The sequence below is a fragment of the Triticum dicoccoides genome, chromosome 5B (assembly GCF_002162155.2).
Source record: "Triticum dicoccoides isolate Atlit2015 ecotype Zavitan chromosome 5B, WEW_v2.0, whole genome shotgun sequence".
NCBI lineage: Eukaryota > Viridiplantae > Streptophyta > Magnoliopsida > Poales > Poaceae > Triticum > Triticum dicoccoides.
In genome coordinates, this window is record NC_041389.1 from 347,379,372 (window position 1) to 347,397,005 (window position 17,634).

At 47.3% G+C, this 17,634-nt stretch overlaps 1 protein-coding gene and 1 pseudogene across 1 annotated transcript; both read left to right on the forward strand.

The window, feature by feature from the left end:
- The first annotated feature begins 2,979 nt into the window (after window positions 1-2,979).
- On the forward strand, window positions 2,980-4,527 carry LOC119305490 (annotated as a pseudogene).
- Window positions 4,528-11,899: 7,372 nt separating this feature from the next.
- Window positions 11,900-13,327, forward strand: LOC119305491. Its single transcript, XM_037581998.1, has one exon. It carries the CDS (start codon window positions 12,012-12,014, stop codon window positions 13,272-13,274), a length of 1,263 nt encoding a protein of 420 aa, XP_037437895.1. The 5' UTR covers window positions 11,900-12,011; the 3' UTR covers window positions 13,275-13,327.
- The last annotated feature ends 4,307 nt before the right edge of the window (window positions 13,328-17,634 follow it).

The following is a 17,634-nucleotide window of genomic DNA, read 5'->3' on the forward strand; positions in this document are numbered from 1 at the left end:
GCGGCAGGCGACGGCGCGCGGCGTCGGGAGAGATCGAAGTGGGGATGCGGTTCTCAAATTTTTCTTATATAGCAAAGGCTTTGGTCCCGTTTGGTGGCTCCAACCGGGACTAATGCACCCTTTAGTCCCGGTTGGTAGCACCAACCGGGACCAAAGGCCTCTTTTCAGCAGCCCAAAGGGCGGGAAGCAGAGGGCTTTGGTCCCGGTTGGTGCCACCAACCGGGACTAAAGGGTGGGCTTTGGTCCCGGTTGGAGCCGCCAACCGGGACCAATGGTCGTGTGCTGGCACGGTGCGACACGAAAGTTTAGTCCCACCTCGCTAGCTGAGAGGGGCGCGCAGTGGTTTATAAGCCTCACTGCCGCACCCCTCTCGAGCTCCTCTCCACTGCAGGCTTACAGGCCTACTTACTACTGCTTTGCCTAATGGGCCTACTGGGCCACCTGCGGGCCTGAATCCTGACCCATGGTGGGTTTCTAGTCGTATTCAGGCCGTGGCGGCCCAGTAGGAGGCACTTTTTTTTCTTTACTTATTGTTGCTATTTTTATTTTTTTCCCAGATTTTTTGTTTTGTTTTCTGCATTATTTATTTTCTTTTGTTTTTTTGCTTTATTTTTGAATTATTTTTGCTTTTAGTTTTAGAAAAATTATAAACTTTCTGTTAGTGCCATTAGTTCTCAAATTTGAAAACACTTTTTTTGTTTTTTTTGGTTTGTTTCGTGCTTTATTTATTTTATTTTGTTTCTACTTACAACAAAATACTTATTGTTGCTATTTTTATTTTTTCCCAGATTTTTTCTTTTGTTTTCTGCATTATTTATTTTCTTTTGTTTTTTTTGCTTTATTTTTTAATTCTTTTTGCTTTTAGTTTTAGAAACAATATAAACTTTCTGTTAGTGCCATTAGTTTTCAAATTTGAATACACCTTTTTTGTTTTATTTTTGCTTTATTTATTTTATTTTGTTTCTACTTACAACAAAATACTTATTGTTGCTATTTTATTTTTTTTCCAATTTTTTTGTTTTGTTTTCTGCATTCTTTATTTTCTTTTGTTTTCTGCATTAAAGCATTTCAAATGAACTCTGAAAAAGTTGAAAGTTGAAAGTTGGCATGGTATCACGAGGGCCGAACCAGAAGACATTAAAGCATTATGTGCCGGGACTAAAGAGGGGCATTGGTCCCGGTTGTTGCCACCAACCGGTACCAATGGACCCGTCTAATTACTTATTTATTTTCTGCAGCTGTTTTTTAGTTGATTCTTTCTGCAGCTGTTTTTTTAGTCCCACCTCGCCAAGCGAGAGGCACTCGCAGCTGTTTATAAGCCCTGAGTGCAGAGACGATGAAGAAGAGGCTCAATGATCACCTGCACGTTGGTTCGCTTCAAGCCTTGAGGAATAGGGTAGACTGCACGGAGCTATGTGCAGTGCAGTTTACACTATTCCGAAAGGTTTGAAGCGAATTAACTAGCATTGCGCCTCTTTTTTATTTTAATGACTTATTACCACACATAAATAAATAGAAAAAAAATAAATATAGCAGAAAAGAAAAAAAACTATATAAAAAACTACTCAGAAATAAATAGAAGAAAAAATAGTAGTGATTAACTTTACTAAAATCTTTTTAATTTTTAATGACTTATTACAACTCAGAAATAAATAGAAAAAAATAAATATAGCAGAAAAGAAAAAAAAACTATATAAAAAACTACTCAGAAATAAATAGAAGAAAAAATAGTTGTGATTAACTTTACTAAAATCTTTTTTATTTTTAATGACTTATTACAACTCAGAAATAAATAGAAAATAATAAATATATCAGAAAAGAAAAAAACTATATAGAAAACTACTCAGAAATAAATAGAAGAAAAAATAATTATGATTAACTTTACTAAAAAAATGAGCATAGATGCGCTTATAGAGAAAATTAAACCTAAATTCATAATAAATTTTTACTAACTTCAGAGAAATTCAGTATGAATTTAGGTCAAATTCCCTGTATAAGGGCATCTATTTTTATTTTGAGATGAGCTCAACAAGGCAGAGAGGGAGGGATTTATAAACCGGTGTGTGCCCCCTTCGGTAGGCGAGGTGGGACTAAACTCTGGCACCATTTAGTCCCGGTTGGTGGTATGAACCGAGACTAATGGGCAGCCTTTGGTCCCGGTCCATGCCTCCAACCGAGACCAATAGTGGTGGGCCAGGAGCGAGGACCATTGGTCCCGGTTCGTCCCACCAACCGGGACCAAAAGGCCAGACGAACCGGGACCAATGGCCCACGTGGCCCGGCCGCCCCCCGGGGCTCACGAACCGGGTCCAATGCCTCCATTGGTCCCGGTTCTGGATTGAATCGGGACTACAGGGCTGACCCGGCCTGGACCAATGCCCCCTTTTCTACTAGTGTGGGGTGAGTAGAACACAAACATTATTTGCAACCAAACAACTGAAGTTTGCATCTACTCACACCCTAAGCACAAAAAGGCAACCAAACAGTAGGGGGGTAAGTGCCCCTCCATGCGATGCAGGTAACCAAACAGGTTGTATGTGTTGTTTATGAGGCTGCATTTCAAGAATCGGGCTGGGTTAGGATAGACATGCAATGCAGCTACTGTTGCAAACTGGAACCAAACATGTCCTATATCTACTTCATGATGTTTGATTTCATTAGTCATCTAGTCTTGCTTCTGCTTTCGTGTGTTTGAACTGAAATTCTGTAGCTCTTCGTTTTCCTCATGGTATGACTCGAATTTCAGAAAATGAAAAGGCAGTGTTAAGAAGTTAAGTTCCGTGGGAGGCAAGTTGCCTTTCCCTCAAAAAGTTCCGTGGGAGACACGGAGACGCGTATGCTCGAATTTGCGCCACTTGGTAACTTTACAAGACCCATTCTGCATTGAGCTAAGAACAACACGTTTGCGCTTGTCACTGATTTATAAGACCCATTCATTCGTGCCGAGACGAGAATTCCATTCAAGCGAGTTCAGCGTCGATGGCGAACAAGGGGGCGCGTCGCGGCCGCCGCCGGCGCAGCAACGGCAAGCCCAAGAGAGCGCCGAGGCGCGAGCCGATCCCTCCAGGGCCAACGGGCGTGCACCACATCCCCGACCACCTCCTCGAGCTCGTCCTCCTGCGCGTGGGCTCCTCCCTCGCCCTCCTCCGCGCCGCCTTCACCTGCAAGCGCTGGCGCCGCATCGTCGCGGCCGCCGCCTTCCTCAACCGGTTCCGCTCCCTCCACGCGGCCCACGTGCCAGGCCACTACCACGTCGTCGACCCCAGCTTCAAGGAGCCGCCGCCCGACGGGAGGAGCAACCATGTCTACGTGCCGGACCCCTCGACGGCCGATGCCATCGACAGACGCCTCCTCGCCCTCGATTTCCTCCCGGAGGGCGACCGCTCGTTGCCCTGGGAGCTCGGGGACAGCCGCGGTGGCCTCCTGCTGCTCTACCGGAGGAATATCGTCTGGCACAGGATAACCTACAGAACGTGGTACTCGGAGCTCCACTTCTCTGACATGGTCGTCTGCGATCCGCTCACGCGGACGTACCAGACGATCCTCTGCTCGGATGAGGTTGGCTCCCGCCTGTTCCTCGGCGTGTTCCTGCTCGACGGCGCCGCCGTGGACGAGTCTGGTGGCGGCTTCATCGCCATGTCGAACTTTCGGGTGCTCGCTGTGGGCTACGAAAGCCATGATTTCGAGGATGGCCGCGGCACTCCCGTGCCTCCGTGTTCTCCTCCGGCAGCGAAGGCGGCTGGCAGAGCGCGGCCGAGAACGTCGTCTCCATTCCAGAGTACGCCTCAATGAGCTTCGCAGGGCGCGCGCGTTCTTCACTCCACTGGCGAATGGAGCGCGAGGGCGCCGTGCTGGCTCTCGACGAGACCAGCATGGAGTTCTCGCTCGTCGAGTTCCCGTGTACGGTCGTGGGCATGCCGGAGGAATCTTCAGCCTTCCGGGTCATCGGCGGCCACGACGGCGCGCTGCGCGTTGTCCGCGTGATGGTCAACAATGACCTCACGGTCTTCGTGCAGCTCCAGGGCAGCGGCGAGTGGGCGGCCGAGAAGCTCGTAAGGCTGCCGGAGGCAACCTGCGGGCGACCGGGGCGCGAGGAGAGGTACTTCCAGCGACCAGCCAAGATCGTCTCGGCTAGTACGAGGTACATCCTCGTGACACCGCAGGAGGAGACATGGATTGTCTCTGTCGATCTAGACACGCTGGAGGTGGAGCGGGCGCATGAGAGGAACAGGTACACCGGTGCGGCGTACCCGTTCGAGCTGCCATGGCCACCGGCCTTGCAGGCTTGCCGTGCGGCCGATCGCCGGCGCAGCAGGCGGATGTATGTGCCGCCGACGTTCGCCTACGAATTACTTGACAGTATTTGTAACGCGCCAACGTGCACTGGAACGTCATAGCGCGCCATGCCGCTGTTTGTTCGTCGCACACCAACGTACATGTAGCGTGTTGATGATTACGCCCGGGGTGACGTGTGTACCGCAGCGGCGCAGAGCACATTGTACTGGCGGTACGGAGGCCTGAAAGAACCTAACGAATTTGCTAATTCTCATCCGGAGGGAGACTTAACAATGTCTCATCGTCCAAACAAACTAAGTAATCGAGTCCAACTTTCCCCTTCCATCGCGTCGCTCCCGCGAGCGACTGAGGGGCTAACCCTAGCCGTCGGCACGCATTTCCCTCCCACCGTTCCTTCCCCCCGCCGCGGGGCAAAGCCCGGGTGTTGGGGGCGGTGAGGCCCTTTCTCCTCCCCGCTCGTGGGGGCTCGGCCCGGGCGGGCGTTCCCGAGCGATGGCGTCGTGGCGCGGGGCGGTGGCAGAGGCCAGGCTCGGTCACTAGGCGGGGATGCCCTGCAGCAGCGTGGTGGTGGCCCTCGCAACCGCGTGGGGGCTTGACGGCGGTGGCTGTGGAGTATCGTTGTGGAGCGGGTTGGCAGCGGCGACGGCTGGTTGCGTCCCAACATCTGCTCATCCGCGGGCAGCTCGTGATGGTGCTTCGGGTGGCCCTCTTCTGTAGGTGGCAGCGGTCGACCAGTGCTCATCGTCGTTGGACGGGCGGCTGGGTGTGTACACGTGCGGATCTGGCTGGAGCGATGTGGTAGGACTGCACAGGGGTGTACGTGTGGGGAGACTTACGGGAGGGATGGGTGCTGCTGACTCGGTTGGGCTGCTCGTCGCCGGCGCAGGGGTGCGCTGACCGTGGCTGTGGTCCGCTCCCGCTTCTCCTCTTTCCCAGCCCGATTCACTGGGCGCTAGATCGGCCTCAGTCTAGGCAGGTGTTGTCGGCTCTGACGGCGTTTGGGGTTTGTCGGGTGATGCAAGGCATGTGCTTTTGATGGAGATCTAGAGCACCATGTAGTCGGGCGGCAGTTCAGATGGTGGGAATCGTGGGCCCGTGGGCGGAGCTCACGACTTGGTGTTGGTCGATGGCCATAGTCGTGTGGGCGGCATGGTCTCTGGTGGTTGGCGTGCTATGTCGGTGGTGCGGCAGGTGTGTTGTTGGCCGCGCATAGGTCGAAGGAGGTGCATGTGTGCCGAGGTGAAAGCCTTTTCCGCCTCTGGCCAGACCGACGATGGCGGCGGCCGCGAGTGTCGCCCCCCTTCTTGAAGGATTCGTCGTTGTTGCTCCTTTTCCTCCATGTTGCCCTAGGTGAAAACCTTGATCCTTTGGGTCGGGCGGTGCCGGTGCTCTGGCATCGTCCCCTTCATTTAGGCACCGCCATGGAGCACATGGTACGTCCGCGCTTAGTTTCGTCTCTTCGCGGTGCTTGTTCACGATTGAGAGCTCCTTCATCTCCATACTCATGCTTATTGTCCATTTGTTGTTCCACTTGAAGTTGTATGGGGTGGTGTGAATGAACCGAAACACCTTTGTATCTTGTCTTGGGTGTGTGTGACGTCAGATTGTATGGATCATTTGTATGATGGTTGTTGCTTTATCTAACCTAATAATAAAGTAGCCATTCCTTCTCGCGGTACGTCACGGAAGTTACCCCTAAAATTGCAAAATATTACCCACCAATACCATCTATAACTGATAAAAATGCTTCACACAGAGTAATCTTTCACTTGGGTCGGCCCATGCAATAGGGACCACCTACCTATATGCGCACTCAACGCGCTGGGAGAGAATGAGTGCGCCCGTTTGGGCCGGTCCATGCCAGGCGGCCTGTTTTAAAAATTGATTGTTTATAATTTTTATATTTTCGTTTTTTCTACTTTAAATAATTTGAGACTTAAAAAAAGTTCCGAAAATTAAAAAAAGGTGAATTTCAAAATAAAATGTTTAATAAATCATAAACTATTTCGGGACTAAAAAATGTTCATGTTTTAATAAGCAAATGTTTTCTTATTCACAAAATGTTTGAAATTTTGAAAAAAAAAACTGTTCCGGAAATAGAAAAAATTACAATTTTTTAAAAAGTCTCTGTGCTAAAAAATATTAATGAAAAAATTTCACCATTTCAAAAAATGTTCATGCATGAAAAATATCCTAAAACTTCAAAAACTGTTGATGACTTATAAAATAGTATATTCATTCATATAATGTTCGCTGATTCAAAAAATTATTATGCATTTCAAAAATGTTTGTCAAAAACTATTCCCACAATTTTAAAAAAATGTTCATCAATTCTAGAAATGTTCGTCAACTCAAGAGAATCATTTAAAAAATGTTCACAATTTTACAAATTGTTGCTAATAGTATAAACCTTCATGAATTCAAAAAATGTTCTTCATTCTAGAAAATGTTCGAAAATTTGTAAAAGTGTTCACGAATTTGAAAAATGTTCATGATTTCAAATATGCGGTACGTCATGCATTTGGCTCCAAATTTGTAAAATATTACCCATCAATGTTATCTGTAAGCAATAAAAAATATTTCACAGGGGAATCCCCGCCTGGACCGGCCCATGCAGTCGGGACTTCTTATACTGCGCTCTGTATGCTGGTAGAAGAAGCTACGCGCCCGTTTGGGCATGCTCATGTCCGGGCGGCCTGTTTTATTTTTTGAAAAAAAATGTGTTTTTTCCTTTTTTATTCTTCAAATAATTTGGGACTTCAAATAAAATTCGAAAATAATAAAAATGAGAATTTTGAAATAAAATTTTATTAAATCACAAAAAAATTGTGGATTCAAAAAATGTTCACGGTTTTATGAAAATTTGTTTCCTTATTTAAAAAATGTTAGAAATTATGAATAAAAAACTTTGAGGAAATAAAAAATATTCATGATTTTGAAAAAGATTGTGTATTAAAAATGTTAAAGAAATTGAACAAAATTTCGCCAATTCCAAAAAAAATCATGAATGGAAAAATATCCTAAAATTTCAAAAAATGTTCCTGATTTACGAAATAGTTTATTGATTCATAAAATATTCAATGATTCAAAAAATAATCATGCATTCAAAAAATGTCTGTTAAATAAAAAATGTTCATGAGTTTCAAAAATTGTTCCACCAATTTCGAAAACAACGTTCACTTATTCAAAACAATTGTTAAAAAATGTTCATAGTTTTTTAAAAAATGTTTCCAAACAATAAAATGTTCTTGATTTTAGAAACTGTTCATCATGAGTTTATGAAAAAGTACATGATTTCACAAAATTGAGAGTGATAGTGTATCTTGGTGATGGACCATAATGTGATCATGGACATTGGAGGTTATGAATTTGTTTCTCTCGTTGCAACGCACGAGTCCTCTTGCTAGTATATAAAACGAGGTGATAACCTTTTTGGGTAACAATGTCTCATCTAAGTTCTCAACCATTGGTTGAATATGCTGAAATCTCATGCAAACTTATATCTGTTGTCGCGCGCGTCTCATGGCCTGCTTTGTTCCCTTTTTGTTCTGCTTGTCGGTCTAGTCCAATATCTTCTCGCGTGGGGCGGCCGGTTTCTTTTGTTTGTTTTTGTTTTCTAGGCTGCTTTTGACATATCGAGCATCCTTTCAAAGATTCTACCCATCGAGTTGTTCTAAAACAAAGATTGTACCTATTATCCCATACTTGTAAAAATGCTCGTGCATTGCAACGGTAGAACAAATAACACATGTTCCTAACTCAATAATCATGACTCAAGACTTTATCTGTGTTGCTGTTTATCCTCCCACCCTCACTAACAGTGGCCCCAGTCATTAGCGGAGCGTCGTGGAGATGAAACTAGGCTACGCCCCTCCTAGTAAAAAAAATTGATTACATATCGGCAATGCCCAGGTATGTGTGAACCTGGTATCTCTGTTGTATTTGTGTGAACAAGATATATTTATTATGACATGGTCATCTAATTACCCTTACAAATGTTCCACAACTTAGTGCATATTGTGTTCTTTTATATGAAATTGCCCCCCTCTTGTATTTTGGTCACGCTCCGCCACTGGCCCCAGTGATCACACAATCACAACACGTTTGACCGTGGTCAATCCTAAGGTGTCTCTCTCAGCATAAGATGGTAATTTTATTTTTATTTTTTGCTCCATGGACGTTTTGCCCGTGCATGCATGCTTGTAGATGGTTTCTTTCATCTCCAATTTGGTTTTGCTACGGTGTTCATTTCCAATCTGGATCTGCACCTATACGAAAGAATGACATATCTTGCACTTGATAAGAGTTGCACCATAAATAGCATTTTAAAAATAGTTAATAGGTAAAATAATATCATATTTAGATTCTACACATTTTTCAAATCAAATTCTATATATAACATGTTAAAATTGGAGTTATGGTTTAAAGGTATGACTATCTTTTAAAATATATGATACGGATTGCAAGTTGATTAAACCAAATATAAGGGTATTTTCCGCAAATAGCGAACAATTCTCTATCGCCTTCATCGCTGCACATCCAGTAGATATTGATGGTATTCGTGAACCTGTTTCTGGTTCTTTGCTTTATGTAAACAATATTATCTCTAGTGCTATTATTCCTACTTCTGCGGTGATCAGATTGCACCTTTATCCAATTTGGGAAGTTGCATTTGTTGATGAGTGGTTATACAATGGTGGTCCTTATGAGCTAATTGTTCTACATTTCATATTTGGTGCAACTTGTTATATGGGCCGGAGTAGGAACTTAGTTTTCATCTTGGATATGCGTCCTTGGATTGCTGTTGCATATTCAGCTCATGTTGCAGCTGCTACTGTTGTTTTCTTGATTTACCCTATTGGTCAAACTTAAACTTGGACTATGGCTTGATTTGAGGAATGGCAAGGCTCTTTTTTCTGCAAGAAAGCTAAATGTTTTCTCCGAAGAGACTTAAATATGAATTGTGGGTTGATTTTAAGAGAGGGCAGGGATTTTCTATAAAAAGACACCACAGATGGGGAGGAAGTAGGTAAAACGAATAATCCTACTTCCTCCCGCGAAGAAAAACGAATGATCCAGCGCTGTTTTTTTTCCGCTTTCTCTGCTTTCTTCCGTCCGTCCGCTGTTCATTACTGAGCGACGCCAATAAAACTGATTATATATTTTTTCGCAAGAACCAACATTAGCTCATGTTTGCATGCCACGTACTCCCTCTGTCCATATTATAGTAGTTTTAGAGAACCCAGTACAGTATTTCGCATTAAAACATTTTCTGCATTTTCCAGAAGTATCCCCGGTGGGAGAGGGCTCTCTCGCACGCGTTCCCCACTCTCTCTTGCCTCGCCTTCCTGCTCCTTTCTCTGTGCCTGTAGCACGCACTCCTCGGCACTTTCGACCTCCTCTTCCTCCTCGCTACCCTCTCCCTCCATCTACGCCTGCCTGCATCACCCCCCTCCCCCGGCGCTCAGCACCAGGCGGAGACGGAGGAGCCCCTGCTTGCGAAGCCGACGCTGGGCCGGTCCCGCGGGAGGGGATTCCGCCACAGGCTCGCGCTCGGGGCGTCCTGGACGCTCGCCGCTGTGTTGCTCATGTTGCTTGCACTCGCGTTCCTGCTCCTCCCCGCTCAAGGGGAGAGCGGGGGCGCGTGGGCCGTAGTCCAGCGCGCCTCCTCACGGCGCAGCTCCTCACGCACCCCACTGCCGCAGGGACCGTCGCAGCAGAGAAGGCAGGGGCGGCACCGGCGCGCCTACCCGCCGCACCTCCGCGTCTTCTCGATCGGCACGACGATGCTCGCCGCGCTCTTCTCTGCCTCAGCGGTCGCGTGTTTTGAACTTCTCTGCCTCCGTGTCTTCTAAATTTCTCTGCCGCAATCGCTCTCTGCTTCCCAAAATATGCACGGTCTTTGATGCACGACTTTGACCACTAATATATATCAAACTATATGGATTGAACATGTATAAATGGCATCGTCGTTTTTATTTTGCAAAACAATTTTATTTCATATATATATATATGTATGTATACTAATTTTGTAGATATATTATACGTGAAAATCATAGTCAAAGTAGTGCATGGAAGACCAGAAAAGTCAATCTGCGCCTTATACTTTGGGAAAGAGGGAGTATAATTTTTGTGTATTCTTTTTCGTAATTAATAAAAAGAGTTACATAGTGTTTTTACGTTAGTGTTTTTGTGTATCACCCTGGGTAATGAATCGCAACCACACCCTTTGATCCACAACTTTTTTTTATGTGCTGCACACACCTGACCCAATTGCGCATCCACCTTCGGCATCCCAGCTTTTTTGAACGACCAACTTTTGTAAATCTAATATCGGACAACAACATTTTTTAATTTGTAAACATTTTCTCAAATTTGTGAAAAAATATTTCTTCCGTATTTTTGAAATCGTGATTATTTTTGAATTCGTTAACATTTTCTACTTTTTTTGTAAATTTTGTTTGTTTTGAATTTTATCTTCATACTTTAAAATTCTAAACAATCAAATTTGCAAATATTTGTTCAATTTCACTTTCAAATACATTTTTATTTCTTTTAGTAAGAATGAAATGAATGAACCTTTTTGTTTGTAGTCAGTGCAAGAAAGTGTAGCTAGTTGCATGCCCTCCATTTCGCGGTTAATATATCTCTCGACATTTCTTTTCTCTCCATTTTTCTTTGTCTTTCATGGAAGCCTACACTTTTTTGTGCAACCTTTTTTGTGAGACATTTTTTTCTTCAGTTGCGGCTTCAGCCCCAACTTGCAACTAGGACACATCATTTCTGCCCGCTCAGCTACCAGTCCACTACTAACTCGCAACTGGGGCAACCCCTTTTTTTTAGTTGTAATAAGTCCAGCCTCGACTTGTATCTAGACTTAGTGCTTCTTTTCGTATAGCAACTGATCCCAACTCTTCTTTTCATGTCCATCCTTAACTTGCAACTGCATCGATTCTATTTTTCCTTAGTTGCAAGGCAACCATCGACTCACAACTAGGCATTCATTTTTTTTCCCGGTTGAAGTCAACCGTCAACTCCCAACTGGGTCTGGCCTTTTTTTTATCCGAGTCAAGTCGACCATGAACACGCAACTGGGGCAGTCTTTTTTTTTTATCCCGGTTGTCTACTACAACAAGTTTGGCCTGACTCTGGTGAGGGAGGGGCGATGAGGCCGGCGCCCCTTCAGCCAACTCCAGTGCTTATAGTCGTCGTTAGGTGGTCTACAGACATGGTCACATGGATGTTATATTTGTATTTATGTGTTCTTTGTACTGACGGGTAAAAACAGGCACAAATTTCACTGGATGGGCAAACTGATGAAATTCTTATTAAATGGGATAATTTGATGTTCCATGTGTCAAACTACGCGTACGGGTACCCTGCAAAACTGCAAACTAAAATAAAAACTACGCGTACGGGTAAAAAATGAAGTTGACTCGCCATTGTGCCAAGATTGAAGTAAACTTTATTCTAGCTTCCTGTGGCGCGGCGCCAGCATTGCGACCAAGTGTTAAGTTCCGTGGGAGGCAAGTTGCACGATCTTTAGAAAATGAAGGTTCCGTGAGTGGCACGAATGCATATGCTCCAAATCGCATCGCTTGAGTGTATTAAACCGTCAGCAGCTCGTTTTATGCTGCTCACTGACTCAGTTTATCAGACCCATTTTTGTCTCGAGGATTCATTCCCGTCAAGAAGTGCATCCGACTTCCGGGTCAATGGCTGGCCGCCGGCGAGGACAGCGCAGCAAAAACAAGCTCAAGACAGCGTCGAGGAGCGACATCCCGTCAGGGCCGACAACCGTCCACCAAATCCCCGATCACCTCCTCGAGCTCGTGCTCCTCCGCGTCGGCTCTTCCGTCGCCCTCGTCCGAGCCGCCTTCACCTGCAAGCGCTGGCTCCGCCTTGTCGCGGACACCTCATTCCTGGCTCGGTTCCGCTCCCTCCACGCAGCCCACGTCGCCGGTCACTACCACGTCGTCGACCGGCCCTACCGCGAGAAGCTGCCGCCCGACGGGAACAACCAGGTGTTCGTGCCAGACCCCACGGCTGCCGACGCCATCGACAGACGCCACTTCTCCCTCGATTTCCTCCCGGAATGCGATGGCTCCTCGTCCTGGGAGCTCGCCGACAGCCGCGGCAGCCTCCTCCTCTTTTACATGGCGAGAACAGACTGGACGGGGCAGCTTCGCTTCCCGGACCTCGTCGTCTGCGAGCCGCTCTCGCGACGGTACCAGGGGATCGCCTACCCGCCGGCGATGCGTCGCCACCTGTGCTTCGGCGCGTTCCTGCTCGACGGCAGCGCCGTCGACGAGACGGGTGGCTGCAACGGCATGTCAAACTTCCGGGTGATCGTCGCGGTCTACGAATACGTCGCGCATGCCCGTGCCGCACCCCGGGCCTGCGTGTTCTCCTCGGGCGCCGACGGCGGTTGGAGCTTGGGGCAGCGCGCGGCCGGCAGCGGCGGCGTCCCCCTCTCGTGGTTTGGCTTAATCAATTTCGTAGGGCGCACGCGCTGGTCGCTCTACTGGACGATGGAGCGCGACGGCGTCGTGCTCTCTCTCGATGAGTCCACCCTGGAGTTCTCGCTCGTCATGTTCCCGGATGCCGTCGTGGGGTGGCGGGACGAGTTGTCAACCTTCTGGGTCATCGGCGGCGAAGACGGCGCGGTGCGCGTCGTCCGCATGATCAACAGAGACCTCACGGTCTTTGCGCAGCTCCAGGGCAGCGGCGAGTGGGTGACGGAGAAGGTCGTGAGGCTGCGGCCAGCCGACATTGTCGCGGCCAATGAGAGGTACATCCTCTTGACGCCCAGGGGGGAGACCTGCCTTTTCTCCGTCGAGCTCGACACGCTGCAGACGGAGAGCACGCACGAGAGGAATAGGTACGCGGGAGCGGCGTACCCGTACGAGCTGCCCTGGCCACCGGTCCTGCAGGCTTGCTGTGCTGCCGATGACCGGCGCCGAAGGAGATGCCGCTGATGTATTTATGCACGTATATGTGGAAGTTGGGACGCGGTTTTTGTAGAGCTTAGGCTCATGGACAACTTCTATCCATATTCTTCAATATAACTTTGAGATCCGTGCTAGATAGCTAATTTACTACGTAAAAATTTCTCTTTTTTGTTGCTTTCAAATAAAACAACATATGAACTTCAAACTTTGCAAGATAGCAAAACATTCTTACTACAATGAGAGAAAAACTTATAAATTTTTTTGACAGATATTAATATACAAAATGAGATTTTCTTTGTTAAAAAACGTTATTTTTAATACTTATGATGGACCAAAAAATCTGAAAGTTTTTTTCTCTCATTGTAGTAAGAATGTATTGCTATCTTGCAAAAGTTTTAAGTTCATATGTTGTTTTATTTGGAAGAAACAAAAAGAGAAAAGTTTTTGCACGAATCGCGATGCAAAGATGGATGGCTAGATAAGGGGATGCACCTAAGCCTAAGCTCCACGGGATATTTTCCGCACGCTAGCTGTACTTTACGAGCCACCAAATAAACGTGCTGGTCAGTCTAACGAGAACAAGGAATTTTGTGCATTAACGAAAGGCAGCTCCGCATCGGGTCAGCCGTTTTTTCTCTTGGCGGCTGGAACCCTAGCTGCCGCCAGGAGAGCCCATCTTTCAGCGCCATCCTCCGGCGGCTCTCCTTCGCCAGTGTACTCGGTCGTCGGTGGTGAGGGGATCGTCGGATCCACGCATGTGGATCGTTTTTTACTTTCTTGTAGTCTAGGTTTTTAGGTTGTTCATCGTCTTGGCTTCGACGGCGATGATGACGGCGTTGAATAAAAATTCTTCAGATCCTTCCCTGACGATGTCATCGGTCCTATGGCTGGGAATGGATTTGGAAACCAGACTGTTCAAGCAAGGATGGCGTGACGGCGACAACATCCTCGTGGTGGACCTGTGTCCTCGGGCTCCGCCGTTGCGACGACGTTTGGTCCAGCGTCGGCGCGGAGTTTGGAGGTAGACCAGGAGCGGATGCATATTATGGTCTGCATCGACGACTTCTGAAAGACGGAACATGTGCTGGGTTTGTGGTACGTGGATGGCAAATATGGTTTCCTCGTTCGGCGTCTTAGTCGTGGTGGGGTGCCAGATCTAGAGTTCTATGACGTGTCCGGGGTGTTGTCCGGTCTGATTTGTTCAACGGCAATGGCTTAACTTGGTCGACTCAAGTGGAAGAACTATTCAGCAATAAGTTAAAAACACCCAGTGGGTGATTGGATGTAAAGTGCAGACTCATGACAGATGCACATAAAAGGTTCCAAAACACTCATCCAAGGACATCTTACGGATAACAAAGCAACAGTTTCTGTTCAATCAGAAATCAACTCACCTTGACATTAACCTGCAGAGCAGAGCTGGCATCGTAGGCAGCCTTGCTAGCCTCATGCACCACCTTTATTTGGTCCATCATAAAACCTGCTTGGAGTATAGCTTCCTTAGCAGCACCCACCGGGTCTTCTGGAGTATGATGGGTAACAAAGAGAGGAGTTGATGGAACAGCCGGAGCAGCCAGAGGATTTGAGGCATGGAGTTGCACGGACGGAGCATGGACTTGAGCAATCAACGTCGAAGGAAGGTCAGTCAACACAGGATTGGCAAAAGAAACAGAGGCCCAAATCGGATCTCCGGATCGCTGAACTACTGTTTCCGGTGCTGATGTCGACTGAGGCACCTGGCTGGCAGGCGTTCTCCTGCTTAAATTCCTGCCCCTCCTTCCCGTATTCTTCTGAGGCACTTCATCATCGTCGTCTGGAAGTTCAATGACATTTTGTGGGGCTGCAAAAAATTCAATCATAAGAGCTCAGTCGGCCGACAATTCAACCAGCAAAATAAGCACTAGATTGCAGAATCATACCCGCTTTGGAAGTAGCTTCGTCTTTGGTTTCTTCATCATCCTGAGCCTTGTCGATGTCCATGGAGGTCCCAGAAGTTGCAACACTGAAAGATTCAAAACCCACTCAGTCAAAGCAGAAGTATGAGTCGACAGTAAAATAGAGAAAGACAGAACACTGACGCAGAAGCGACGGGAACGTCCATCTTGATCCTCGGTAAGGTCTTCCAAGGATTTGAAGGGACAACCTTGGGCTGCTTGGCGACCTTTTCAGACGGCTCCGGAGTCGAAGTCCGAGTGCGTTTCTGCACTTGTCTGCTTGGAGGTGTTGCCTTGTCGCGCCCACCTGCAGGATCGTGAGACTGCTTGTATCGGCGCTCTGTGCGGGGTGGTGAGTCAACCTCTTCTTCATCGTCCGAATCGTCACTCTCTTCCTCATCATCATTGTTGGGGGATTGCCAGTCGGCACTCTTGTTCGCGCTCTCCGCTCCCTCCTGGGCTTGCTCCCCGTTCGACATCGAGTACATCTCAGTATAAATCTGCAAAGCAAGAAGTTAAACAAACATCACTCAGATTCAAAGATGCTCGCAAGTCAGATTGAAAAGACACTCGGTAATAAGATCAGACCTTGTCCGGCTGATTTTTAGTGTCGAATGAGATGACTCTCCTGGACCCCCTAGGATTGTCTTTGTTTCCAGTAATGCCCTCCAGCCACCGGACCACCATCTCATCGGTGACCTCCTCTGGGTGGACCTGACCGGTGTCATTGGAGCCCGAATACATCCACATTGAATGATCACGAGCTTGGAGTGGCTGGATGCGTCGAGTAAGAAACACTTCCAGCAAATCCATGCCAGTCACGCCCTCACGGACCAATTGAACTACCCGCTCGACTAACATGTTCACCTCTGCTTTCTCCGCTGTAGATGTTGGGGAATGTAGTAATTTCAAAAAAAATCCTACGCACACGCAAGATCATGGTGATGCATAGCAACGAGAGGGGAGAGTGTGTCCACGTACCCTCGTAGACCGAAAGCGGAAGCGTTATAACAACGCGGTTGATGTAGTCGTACGTCTTCACGATCCCACCGATCCAAGCACCGAACGTACGGTACCTCCGAGTTCAGCACACGTTCAGCTCGATGACGATCCCCAGACTCCGATCCAGCAGGGTGTCGGGGATGAGTTCCGTCAGCACGACGGTGTGGTGACAATGATGATGCTCTACCAACGCAGGGCTTCGCCTAAGCACCGCAACGATATGACCGAGGTGGAATATGGTGGAGGGGGGCACCGCACACGGCTAAGGAACGATCACGAAGATCAACTTGTGTTGTTCTCTAGAGGTGCCCCCCTGCCCCCGTATATAAAGGATCAAGGGGGAGGGGGTGGCCGGCCAGGAGGAGGCGCGCCAAGGAGGAGTCCTACTCCCATCGGGAGTAGGATTCCCCCCCTTCCAAGTAGTAGGAGTAGGAGTCAAGGAAAGGGGGAAGAGAAGAGAATGAAGGAGGGGGCGCAGCCCCTCCCCCTAGTCCAATTCGGACTAGGCCTTGGGGGGCACCCAGCTTCTCCTCTCTCTTTCCTCTAAAGCCCAATAAGGCCCATATACTCCCCGGCGAACTCCCGTAACTCTTCGGTACTCCGAAAAATACCCGAATCACTCGGAACCTTTCCGAACTCCGAATATAGTCGTCCAATATATCGATCTTTACATCTCGACCATTTCGAGACTCCTCGTAATGTCCCCGATCTCATCTGGGACTCCGAACTCCTTCGGTACATCAAAACTCATAAACTCATAATATAACTGTCATCGAAATCTTAAGCGTGCGGACCCTACGGGTTCGAGAACAATGTAGACATGACCGAAACACGTTTCTGCTCAATAACCAATAGCGGAACTTGGATGCTCATATTAGCTCCCACATATTCTACGAAGGTCTTTATCGGTCAGACTGCATAACAACATACGTTGTTCCCTTTGTCATCGGTATGTTACTTGCCCGAGATTCGATCGTCGGTATCCAATGCCTAGTTCAATCTCGTTACCGGCAAGTCTCTTTACTCGTTCCGTAATACATCATCTCGCAACTAACTTATTAGTCACATTGCTTGCAAGGCTTATAGTGATGTGCATTACCGATAGGGCCCAGAGATACCTCTCCGACAATCGGAGTGACAAATCCTAATCTCGAAATACGCCAACCCAACATGTACCTTCGGAGACACCTGTAGAGCTCCTTTATAATCACCCAGTTACGTCTTGACATTTGGTAGCACACAAAGTGTTCCTCCGGTAAACGGGAGTTGCATAATCTCATAGTCATAGGAACATGTATAAGTCATGAAGAAAGCAATAGCAACATACTAAATGATCAAGTGCTAAGCTAACGGAATGGGTCAAGTCAATCACATCATTCTTCTAATGATGTGATCCAGGTTAATCAAATGACAACTCATGTCTATGGTTAGGAAACTTAACCATCTTTGAT